The 13,033-nt window shown below is 39.0% G+C and overlaps 1 protein-coding gene across 1 annotated transcript; it reads left to right on the plus strand.

Moving 5' to 3' along the window:
* Nucleotides 1-388: 388 nt before the first annotated feature.
* LOC100495271 (transmembrane protein 11, mitochondrial-like) lies at nucleotides 389-7,730 on the plus strand. Its single transcript, XM_002938283.5, has 2 exons — nucleotides 389-545; nucleotides 4,910-7,730. The coding sequence occupies exons 1-2, from the start codon at nucleotides 520-522 to the stop codon at nucleotides 5,424-5,426; spliced, it is 543 nt and encodes a 180-aa protein (XP_002938329.1). The 5' UTR covers nucleotides 389-519; the 3' UTR covers nucleotides 5,427-7,730.
* Nucleotides 7,731-13,033: the final 5,303 nt, after the last annotated feature.

Here is a 13,033-nt window from a genome sequence, read left to right on the forward strand (position 1 = left end):
TTCAAAACAAAAACTGTACTACAAAAATGTATGTTCCAGTATGTACATAGGGCATACACATTCCCACTAATAATATTTATTTTAATACGGGACATTTTGGGCTGATGAGACTTGACTCACCCAGGAGTACAATGAACTATATACTACACACAGGGAACTCCCTGAAGAACGTGTAGCTATTCATGTAGCTAAACGCCGCCCGATCCCGTCCTACAAGTAGCAAAGCCGGACCAGCCCAGGCTGCCTAGCCCACTTCCCAAATAGCCAGCTTTCCCTACTGATAGGCTCACGATCCGATCTATCACAATCTCCCCGCCCCCGCTGGCCACGCCCTTACACCATTTACCAATCAGAGAAACCACTTTATTTTTTTTTTTTTTGCAACAAAAAATGAAGTCAACCGCCCTGCGCTCAACAAATTCTCCACCTGTATCTGTAAAGCCGGGTGGGCGTGGCTAGTTTCCATGGTGACGCCGGGCGCTGGGAGATGGCGTGTGGGGTGCGTGAAGCTGTAGCAAGATGGCGGCGCTGGAGGTGGCGGAGAGGTCAGAGGGTATTTTTATAAGTGTCAGCTCTGTGGTTCTTTTGGTTTAAAGACTAACTAGAGTATATTTTGCATTTGTTACTTTCTTAATTGGCACTATAGCAAGTGTAATGTTTAACTATCAATAGCTGTTCGTGTTTTATACGAGAGATTCAGTGTCGTGCCCTAACATGTATATATATATATATCTAGATATATCTGCTGTCTGTATCTGAGCTGACTGTATCTGTAAGCCAATTGGCAGAGCTGTATATTTGGATTCTTTTGTGTTAGCATACAGTGTTTCTTTTCTATTAAACTTGCCTGCCCCACTTCCCAGGATACTTTCCTATACACTACTGGTATTTTGTTTTCTTCCTGTCATGTTATTTCAGTGTGTTTCCTTATTCATTATTCCTCTCACCCCCTCCCTGCCCCTTGCTTAAGTTGTCCTTGAGATCTCTCACCCAGGGTCATTCATTCTGTGACATTCACATTAAAATTGGGAACAACATATACATATTAATTCATTAATATATTAGATATTAAAAATGTTATTTATAAAATGGCATTTAATACTGGGCTGCCTTTTATTGTAAAGGAGAACTGCAGAAGAAGAGATTTGGTGGGGAGGGGGGTGTTATTTGCACAGTCACTTATTATTACTTATTAATATCTAGGATCTGTGTTTTTTTTTAGTTTGTGTTGTACTGCAAGTCCCTGCACCACTGATGGGCATTGGTTTCCGGGACATGCTGGGAGTTGCACATTAGCAATTTATGGCAGCAGGTTTGGCACACTGATATAAAATTTAATTGGCACTGATTTGCTAACATCCGTTTTTCCTACTGCTGCTCTGTGGTCAGTTTGCCCCTATTTGGCCCCCCTAATAACAGTGGTGGGTGTATGACCTGCTGTCCTTCATCAGCCATTAAACTACAACTTTCATTGTCCCTTAAGAACTAAAGGCTATCTGGTAATGCTATGAGTTGGTTTGGAGCAGTTGAAGGGCTGCATATTGAAAAGTTGTTGGCTTAATTGTAATACAGTCAGAGTGTTTCTAGGGCATGAATTATTATCCCCATTAGGCTGAAGGGTAGCCCTCCATTTAAATTATGTGCAGTTTTCTAAACTGTGCTGCTAGCTTTTTCATTGAACAGGTATAGGACCCGTTATCCAGAATGCTCGGGACCAAGGGTATTCCGGATAAGGGGTCTTTCCGTAATTTTGATCTCCATACCTTAAGTCTACTAAAAAATCAAAAAAACATTAATTAAACCCAATAGGATTGTTTTGCATCCAATAAGGATGAATTTTATCTAAGGTGGGATCAATTACAAGTTACTGTTTTATTACTACAGAGAAAAAGGTAATCAGTTTAAAAATTCTGAATAATTTTATTAAAATGGAGTCTATGGGAGATGGGCTTTCTGTAATTCAGAGTTTTCTGGATAACGGGTTTCCGGATAAGGGATCCCATACCTGTATTTAAAGGTTTCTACATTTCCAAAATCAGAGACTTTTAATAAACTCAGGTTGTTGGGCTACACGTATTGCCCTTAAATTGAATGCAGCCCTTGTAGCTGGATATTCCAAGAAGTATCCTGGGTTTTTCACATGACCAGATAAGATTAATGTAATGGGCTGATTATCCAATATACAACATTTGTTTTTTGGGCTGGTTCATATTAAAATTATTTCATACAGTGAAGTATATGGAGTCCACGGGCAGTCAGGGGGGCATTTAAATCTCTTGGAGGGCCATGTCCAGTTGGTTGGCTTCTGTTTCTACAAACCTGTGCTAGATACTTTTAATACCAATACTAAAGGAAACAAATAAGCCAGAGGTTGTTTAATTAAACTGATATCCCCTTTCAGTTAATTTTGCTGGTGGCTGTGAATGTTTAGGGGACATTGATGTTAATGAACTATATAAATGTAATGTTAGTTAAATATAAAGCTCTTGTGAACAGGATCCTTTGATCCCATTTTTATTCTGTAACCTGTGTTTGCTAACCTGTGTTAAGACCCCTGTTTGTTAAAAAGTAATATAAAGTAATTTGTTGGAGCTATATAAATAAATGATGATGATTAAATTTAGAGCTTTCTATGTGGGACCTGTGGCAGTGATTGAATTGTAGCTTCCCTTATATGATCAATGGAAAGTTCTATGTGCTCTCTGTAAGTGGCTAAAAATAAATGTTGTTACTTACAAGGCAAACGTGCTGTGCATAGTGACAATTTAAACGAGTTTTAAAAGGATTGAATAGTGTGGGCACAACGCTTACACCTCCCATGTTAATAATAAGTCTCATTTTATACACCCACAAACCAAATTTGCAACCCAAAGGTTTACACACCACCCATCAACATCTGCCAGACACTGATTTACTGAATGCACAAGAGGTCCAGAGCAGTGTGGTTCAACATTTTTTCTAGTACAAACTTGTTCCTAATTATATTATATATTATTATTTCTTAAAGGAGAAGTAAAGGCAAAGTCACTTGGGGGTGCCAAAATGTTAGGCACCCCCAAGTGACTTTAATCGCCTACCTTTTACCCTGGGCTGGTGCCCCTGTACAGAGAGAACAGCACCAGCCCGGGGTACCTGCAACGCTTCCTACTTCCGGGTTCGCTTGCGCTAAAAAAAAAGCTGCTGCTCTGCCAGGTTTATTTGGGGTGATAGGAAACTGATTAGTAAGGGAATGGTAAAATGCCTGATGGCCCCTCAGCAGTATTTCACTTGGCTTTAAACTGAGATGGTGAAATGGCAAATCCACAATAGGAAATCTCTTTAGCTATTCAGTAGCAGGCTTGATTGTTAGAGTACATTCCATGCTTTGTGACCCACTTTAGGATCAGCCCAGAGCCATGGCCTGACCTTTTCTAGAGTTTTCTGACAAAGCAGAATTTGTTACATCACAGATCCTGGTGTAGCAAAGCAAACCCAAGTTACGCACATCAGCACAATCCATGTTGTTAATGACTGTTAAATTGTCATTAGTTTAAGTGTCCTCAGCAGTCATGTTTGGGTTGTGGAAACATCAGAGAGACATATCCTTGTATTTGTCATTCGCTGACATCAATAAGTGACAATTATAAGCCTATAATACACAGGAGCCATGAATATTTTATAAATTATATTCTTTTTAAATAGTGCTTAGTGATGTGATCAGTTATCAGTGCTTAGTGATATCATTTCTGTCACAGGACTCACTGGTACATGGATATTTTTATAAATGTACCTCCTGTAAAATATGAGGATATTAGAAGTTACCTTGGAGTTCCATGACCTGTAAAAAAGCATTCTGCCTTATGCCTTGTGCTTTTATATGGTCATAAAACTCCAAGGTGACTTATGATATCCTTATATTTTACAATGTAGGATACATTAATATATATTTTACTCAGTACAGGTATGGGATCCCTTATCTGGAAACCCATTATCCAGAAGGTTCTGAATTACGGAAAGGCCATCTTCCATAGACCCCATTATAAGCAAATAACTCTAATTTTTTAAAATGATTTCCTTTTTCTCTGTAATTATAAAACAGTACATTGTACTTAATCCCAACTAAGGTATAATTAATCCTTTTGGAGGTAAAACAAGCCTAGTGGGTTTATTCAATATTTCAATGATGTTTAGCAGATTTAAGTTATGGAGATCCAAATCACGGAAAGATCCCTTAGGTCCCATACCTGTACTTAAAGCTCTATATAAGGACAGAACTTCAGTAAGAGTGGTCAAGGCATACCTGCCAGTAAAATTAGGGCATTTTTTGGCCACACTCTAAATTGTTACATATATTCTTTTCACTTCTGCAAAACCTGTTCCATTTTATTGTGAAAATTAAGGCAGTTGGCAGACGTGGATCAGTTATGTATGCATATCTTTATTAATATAGTACTACTTAAATTAATAGAACAAACAGGGGGTCATTACAATAATAGATAAATAAATACAAAGTACAGTTGCATTTAAGATTCCCTAGAGCTAAGTGACAAAAAGACAATCGAATGAAGGTCCATGCCCCATAGAGGTTACAATCTAAACGGAGGGGGGGTAACTTACAGACACTAACTGGAGGGTATTAACTGCTTCAGGTTAAAGCTGCAATATAAGTGCCAGTTCAGGGGCTATACGAGTGCCCCAAGAAGGGAGTATTTGAGTTTAGTTCTGAAGAGACTGAGGGAGGATTCTCTCCAAAGGAATTCAGGGAGGGCATTCCAAATGTAGGGAGCAGCAAGGCAGAAAGGCTCTTTTATTAACAGAGACAAAGAACAAAGTGCTAGTTCTTTTGATAAAAAAAACGTTAAAACCTGTTTGGTATATCTTTGGTATTAAGGTGTAATAATTCCCTCTTAATTTTGTTCCCATTTTGCAGGCTTCATTTACCTCAAATGGACTGCTATGTAATTCACGAGGTATACGATGGTGACTTCTCCCAAGAGCAATTTGAAGCAGAGCTGGATGCTGCCCTAGAGCACCAATACCGCCATATTGTGATTGAGCCTGCAAGGCTGGGAGACGAGACTGCCCGGTGGATTTCAGTGGGTAATTGCCTGCACAGAACAACCATTGTAACAGGAGCTGTCTGTCTACTGTCACCTCTTGGTCTACCTCCTAATTGTGCTTACTACGTGGGGCTACCAGCTGGAGCAGTAAGTGTAGCATGTGCTGCTCTTTATGGTGTCTCTTGGCAATCTGACCCATGCTGCCATTATCAAGTAGATTACAGTGGACGTGAGCTTGCACTTTTGCCACCTGGAACATTGAGGACTTCATCTCCAGTTGTCCTGGTTCGGAGGGAGAATACACAGCGAAAGCGACTGCACAATGTTATTGCACTGACTGCCCTTGCGTATTGTGTCCAGAAGCTTTTTGAGTTGTGCACAGACTGAAACTTCTAAAAGTCCTTACAAATAGCTTATTTGCCAAAAAAAAAATCACATATAATTCTGCTCCAAGTATAAAGCATTGTTGCATTTGTAACATTTGTAATTCCCTGCTGCATTGGGAGAAAAATAAGGTCAGGAAAAACATCTCTGCAGGAAACAAATCACAATGCATGATGCTTGTGGGAAGAAGTAAGGATCGGGGTTACTGTAATGAATTTTACTTGTGTATATGATAACCTCAGGGATTATTTTAGTAATACGTCATTCTGTCATGTTACACTTTATGTCCTTGATCTTCCACCTGCTTGAGGATTGTGGGAGTTGTAGTTTAGCAACTGCGGGTGAGTGTAGGAGTTAACAATCCATGGTTTAGATCTGCAAGAAAATGCGATTTCAGAAGTGTAACCATTGGCAACTGAAGTACAAGAGTGTTGCTGGCAGATAGCAGTTAGTGTCCATATAAAACTGACATTAGAAGGGGGTAAATATATGTTTGCTCAAATGACATAGGGCTACAGTGCTGCTTTCCATATCTGGTAGCCCCGTGCCTCCCATTTGGTTTTCAATGACATGATTTTCCTTCTGTGGCTTTTGTGCACCAATACCCTGTACTTCAGGGTAGTCTCCCTGTGTATCTGGTTTGCACCTGGAGTTTGGGTTGGGCAGGGACTATATAGTAACGCATATGGTTGCTAACCATTGCAAGGGAGGCACTGTAGCCAGGCTATATTTACTAATAGATTTACTTGTCCAGTAAAGCACATGTCAGAAACGCTGTTATAGTGCTGGCAAACAGCAACTACTGCTTGTGCATCATTGTCCCTGTGCACATAGGGGTGGATTTTGGCTTAAAAACACTTGCGTGCTTCTAAGGTCTACATCTGCCCTGTGTGCAACAGAGCAAAAATGTCTGACCAACCCCAAAAGTCAAACAATAGATTATTATTTCTATTATTATTATTATTTTTATTATTATTATTATTATTATTTCTAGCCTTTTATTTGCCTTTTCTTCTGTGACTCAGTATTAGGTTGGGGTGAACAGTTTGAAAGTATTTAATGAAATTGTCAGGTGTATATAAGCTTCCTTTTTAATTCTGCTACAGAACAAGAGACAATTAAAGGGGTATATTTATCATTCTGTGTAAAAAGTGGAGTAAAACATTACCGGTGATGTTGCTTATAGCAGCCATGCTTCACTACACTTTTTATACAGCATGATAAATATACCCCTTAGGGCCATATGTATTATAGTGTGTAAGCCAACATCACTAGTGATGATGGCTTACAAACTATAATAAATATGCCCCTAAGAACACACCCCTTAATGTCCATTTCTTAAGCACTTGTGCCCCCTCCTGAACACTGCTCTCTGTCTGCTGTAAAGACCGCAGTGTCAGGATGCTCAGCTCAATCCTGTCCTTAGGCAGGTGGTAAGGACAAGCCACCAATGTGGGCCGCTCCTACTTTACGATCAGAATGACATGCAATGTAGTGGACGGGAGGACACTTATGTGCCTTCCCACCTCCACCTTTATTAAATGGAGCACTGCCTAATACAGGCAGCATTCAATTGAAAGCATACTCTTAAACAAAGTTCTTGCACACTGTGCCTGGGTTCCCAAAGAACCCTTGTCTATTACACACGGTGCTCCTCCGTATCTAGGGCAATTAAATATATGGTGTGGGACAACTGGATAACAGCATGATCATTTGAATAAGGTGCTTTCTTGTATGCAGTGAGCTAGAATTCTACATATATATATATATATATATATATATATATATATATATATTTATATGCCATATGTGGTAACTATACAAAAACATTAATACCCACTTATAGGAACACTACAATTCTTTCCTACAATGCTGCATTTCTTTCTGGGGCAGGCTTTAGTTCCATATTTGCTGTATTAGAGCAAAACATACTGTGAAAATAACTGCCTCTCATCTCCACCTCAAGGTATTGCAATAAGCAATCCTAGATAGAAAGCCCATTTCTCTGAATCTTACAGGACAAAAACGCTGCCATATTCAGGATGCTCAGTTGTATTTAGTGTCCAGAACTAAGCTTTAAATGGTATTTATTCTAACTTGTGATTTTATTTTATTTTTTTCCCTCTTCTCTTTGAAGGGAAAGTTCACCTTGCTATTCCAAGACAATATGGATTTGGGTTTATTTTATTCTTTATTGAATTACTTAATTTTGTTTGACTCATCTCTTCAGTGTGGTATTTAAGGGTAATTGGTATAATCATGCATTGTTATAACATGAACCCAATCACTAAAGGACTTTAAACAATTCTTTTTTTTTTTTTTTTTTTTTTTTTTTATATAACAAATGTTCTCATAGTTTTGGAAATACTAGTGTCCTCTTTTGTGTGCTTGCTCAGCCTAACATTTTCTTCCTCCTAACTAACCAAGCATGCTGTTTGTCAGTAGTGTGTTGGCAATTGATGCATCATGTTAGATTCAGTTAAAGTAAAATTTCGCTGTGTATGGCCACCTTATGTATTACATTCATAAGACCACTCTCTGTGCACTAGAAGCTAATTGTAAACAAGTATGTTGCGTTAATTTTAGGTGCCATGTATACCTGACCAATCAGTTAAATAACTGATGCCATTGGTACTAGGATTTCTGTTTCAGTTATTCATACACAGACACACATCCAGAAAAACATATGGAACCTCATCTCCCATCAGCAATATGTGCATGGCCAGCTTTTTGAGCAGGGGAAACCTGTCAGCAATTCACTCCATCCATGCTAAAAAAAAAAAAAAAAAAAAGTTAGATTGAGCAATACACAAATGGGTTTAATACATAAACAACTTTTAGAAAAAAAGTGAGAAAGATTTGTTAAACATCTAATATAATTGATTGTATTTTTTTATAATAGCAATGGTTCCCCTTTCATTTGCTGTTAATGATATGATAACAGGCACTTTGCCCTTAGCAACCAGGAACTTTATTTGCTATAAATGTTATCTTTTTTTAATATATGCAAAAAGTAGATCTGTAGTTAAGATCTGTACTTGCTTGGGGGAGGTTGCCTATTTATTAAAGTAAGTCTAAAGGTGGCCACACACGTGGCGATTTCCGAAAGATCGTACAATTGGCCACTAACCGTTCATGGCTGAAACGGCAGATAAGGAGGTAGAAACAATAGGATTTCTACCTCCTTCTGCCGATTCAGCTCTGACTGCAGATTTTGCTCAGGCGCCTTCTATGGCGCCCGATCAAAGTCTTTTAACCTGGCCGATCGGCGAGTCAACCGATATCAGCAGCCTCCTGCGATATCAGTCGACTCGCCATACATGCACCAAATATCATATGAAACGGGGTTTCGTACAATATTATCGGTGCGTGCATGGCCAGCTTAAATAGCAGGAAGAAAATCAGTGAAAAGCAGCAGAACTGCACCCCTTAGGGACCCTGCACAGAGCACTTGCACTCTGTATTTTAGCAGGAGTTTAGAACAAGGCTGTACTGCACCTTGCTGCTCTTGCAACTTTCTTGATGCCTGCCAATAGCTGTCACCTTAAGGGAGGTCCCTGGGCAAGCTGACCTACAATGCTACTGAATGCAGAAAGCAGTATATTCAAAGCTCAGCTGTTTGTACTCTGTTCTAGGAGAGCTGCACCCAGGGAAAATGTGAGACACGCTGAGAAATGAATACCATATTCCCATATAAAGTTACAACCTTAGTGACTTATCATGAAGACAGTTATCCCCTCTGTTATTTTCTTTCACTCCTTATGCCTTTGTAAACAGCTTTGAAGTGTTTAAAAACCATGTTAAGGGACTCCAAAACACTAGCATAATCCAACTAAATACATGTAAAAAAAATCATTTATAAGAAGCCAAGCTCCCAAATTGAGATTTATTATGTTTATATTATGTCTGAATTTAAGGTAGATTGAGTTAACAATATATACAACCTATATATACAACCTATATATTTATTTATACTTATTCTCTTTTCTTGCTGGTCTAAAGCTCTTGAAAATGTTTTTGATCAATAGCTTAGAGGGGTGGTTCATTACATTTCTACTTCTTGTTACTAGCACAATTAAAAAAAAAAAAGCAGTCCAGTGAGAAGCCCTCTGTATAAACAAACTACTTACTATCCCTAGCTGCAGCATTTGTTAAACTCTGAAATAAGGAGCAGCAAATTATACAGAGGCTTCATAGAGGACTTTTGACTGTCCTTACAGGAACCAGACAGTAGAATGTGATTTTGTTTAGTTACTTATTTCTTAATGAAAACAGGCAGAAAGTATGTACAGCACAAGCCCTATTTGTTCAACATACTGTTTTAAATAAGGATTATGTATGGTATTTGCTTTTTCTTGAAGTAATCTGGGTAAAACAAATCAGCAGTCTATTGAGAAGCTGTTTCTATGATGAGCCACTCCTTATCTGCAAGCCTAAGAAAGGTGGCAGCTGGGGGAAGGGAGAGGTTTCTTAGTGTACTGTTGATTTGTTTTGATTGTGCTTAGAAGAACAATAAGTAGAATGTTAAAGAAGTCACCCAGGGATTGGCAACCTGATACCCCACACTGGTGCTAACATGAGACCCCAGTCTGATGCTACTGTAGAAGTGACACCTTGCCATTATCTCATAGCTGATGTGCGCTGCACACATGCACAATAGCCCAATCTTGGTAGTCAATGTATTGCTGTACTGCACATGTGCCCCCACCCAAGGTAATAGAGGGGATCCAGAGAGGAAGGGGGATTGCTTCTACATTAGTACCACAATGACTGCTTTATGTTAGCTGGACAAAATTTTCCAAATGGCTTTAGCTTTAATTTATGCAACTCTCTGTCTGGTCTCTCTGCTACATCTGCATACCTGACTACTTGGCCTCTTATACGAAACCTGTGAAAATGTATCATTCAAGAGAATATATTCCCTATACACTGTCATTCTGTCTAAATTAAATGCAACAGTACAGTGATTTCCCGTGGCATATTTATCATTATAAACCAAGCTAGCTTTAGCTGCTGGGAATGTCAGTACTATACAATGTAGAACTCTGGGCATAGTGATTTTCTTTTATGCATTAATCATACCCCTGCTGCTTTGCACCATTGAAATGTTTGTGCTTTCTTCAAAAACACTGCTACAATTTATATACTAGCATTGTTTTTGTAGTCATGGCAGCAACCATTCAGTTTGAAATTGGCCTATAGGGCACATGTTTACATAGCAGGTAGAACTGATAAACTGTAAAATGCAGTGGGTTTAGTTCATACACAAGTAGATAAACAGGGGCCAAATGCCATTTATGGCTCTCTACAAATTATAGAATGAAATATGGAATTTGCTGCCAAGAAATAGTTTTTTTTTTTTGTTCTACAAAAGCAACTACTGGTACCTTGTTTTAACATTTTTATATACACTTATGTGCCTTTTAAAACATGTGTACTGCCAAATCTAAGCACAATAATAAATGTAAATAATGCTCTTCTGTGTCACTCAGCAGAGTGCAATTACTGTAGACATTGCTAAAGGCCTCATTTACATGGGAATTTTATTTGATTCTTCATATGCTACAGAAAATGGAAAGGCCTCCTATAGATTTTTTTTTTTCCAGCCGACTTAAAAATAACAAAGTGCAACAAAGGACCAGTAACTACTGTGAAACATTTCCTACTTATCACCGGAAATTGAGCTATGGAAACAGTATAGTAAAATTGTCTCCCAAATATGTGGAAATAGTTCCAATAGAAAGTTGTGACTACAGAGGAGTCGCTATGTGACAATTTACTTTGCGTTTTTATTCCCTCTCAGTTTGAGAGACAGCCAAATTATTGATTTGAATTAATTATGCACCTTATTACTATTGCCTATTGTAGCAGAACATTTCACTGTATTAAAGAGGGCCATGGAGATGCACCATAAACAGCACGGGGACCCAATTATGTGTCCATACCCATAGGTTAAGAATCACTGCTCTGTGGAATCTCGCATTCAGTTGGCACAAGTGATTTTCTGGTCAAGGCTTGTACTGTCACTGTGTTCGTGAAACTAATCGGTATGGCAAATACCTAGGTAAGAAGTAAGTAGTGACATATCATAAGCCAGGGATCCCCAACCTTTCTTACTCGTGGGCCACAGTCAAACGTAAAAAGACTTGGAGAGCAACACAAGCACCATAAATGTTCATGGAGGTGCCAAATAAAGGCTAAGATTGGCTATTAGGCAGCCTCTATGCACACTATCAGCTTACAGGGTTTGGTAGTAAATCTTGTTTTTATTCAACCAAAACTTGCCCCCAAGATAGGAATTCACAAAATAACTACCTGGTTTGGGGGCACTGAGAGCAACATCCAAGGGGTTGGTGAGCAACATGTTGCCCCTGAGCCACTGGTTGGGGATCACTGTCATAAGCCATGTGAACTCTAGGAATGTGTAACATCAATGTTACCCCCAAATAAGGGCTGTGAGTGAGGCTGTAGAACAGTGGTTCTCAACCTTCCTAATGCCACAACCCTTTAATACAGTTCCTCATGTTGTGGTGACCCCCAACCATAAAATTATATAATTTTATATAAAAATAAAATCTTAGGCGACCCCTGTGAAAGGGTCGTTCGACCCCCAAAGGGGTCCCGACCCACAGGTTGAGAACCGCTGCTGTAGAAGATAGATGATCTAAGGCAAATAATTATCTCTAGCCATTCTTGTTGGCAAGGAATTTGTGAATTTATTTAAAATATCTTATTTTAACGTCATTGCACCTGAAACTGTAAACAGTAGTTTCCCCCATTTGCTTTTGCAGAACTTTTACATGGTACATATTGTTGGTTTGCTTAGGCTACTGGATGGTTATGGTATTAATATGCCCATGTTTGGTGATCTACAGAACTGTATGCTGTTTTTATGCTGTGCACATTTTACCTCTAATGTCTATTGAGCTGCTTTATTCTCTGTTCCAGGAAAAATGTCTTCTTCATTAAGTTGTGCATTCCATTCAACTCAGCTGGTGTTTTGAAGATATAAAAAAAAACTGTAAGAAAAAGCAATAAATGATACATTTTACTGCATTGCCTATTATATCTGCATAAATGCTGCAGAGTTGTATAAAGGATCATGAGAACTGGATAACTGTATCAGCCTTTTATGTCTACCTTCGCAGTTTCTGTCATTAGATGAGGCTTGTAAATACTAAGAGGATTGTGTCTAATATGCAGTTGCTCAAACTTTAGACTGATGGGCTCTTTGGCTCAGTATTAGAAACAGCAGTGTATATTTGTGCACACAGTCTTTAGTCCAGAATCCATCTCTTGCACAGTTAGGCTAATGCAACACGAGGCGTAGGGCGGATATTTTCGGCAAGCGTAAAAACGCTTGCTGAAAATTCCGCCCTACACCTCCTACATGTGCCTGCACCTGAATGAATGAGATACGCTTGGGTGCAAGCACATGTAGCCGAAATACGCATAAAAACGCGATGCCATGTGGTATGAGACACAGTAGGAAGGAGGTCCCTGCCCCATAGAGCTTACAATCTGAGTGGTTGGGTAACATACATGCACAAACTGGAAGGTAAGAGTGCATCAGGTATGGGCATTTGCCCTTAAGCACAGGACTGGGCAAA

This window comes from Xenopus tropicalis, chromosome 7, assembly GCF_000004195.4.
Source record: "Xenopus tropicalis strain Nigerian chromosome 7, UCB_Xtro_10.0, whole genome shotgun sequence".
Lineage (NCBI taxonomy): Eukaryota > Metazoa > Chordata > Amphibia > Anura > Pipidae > Xenopus > Xenopus tropicalis.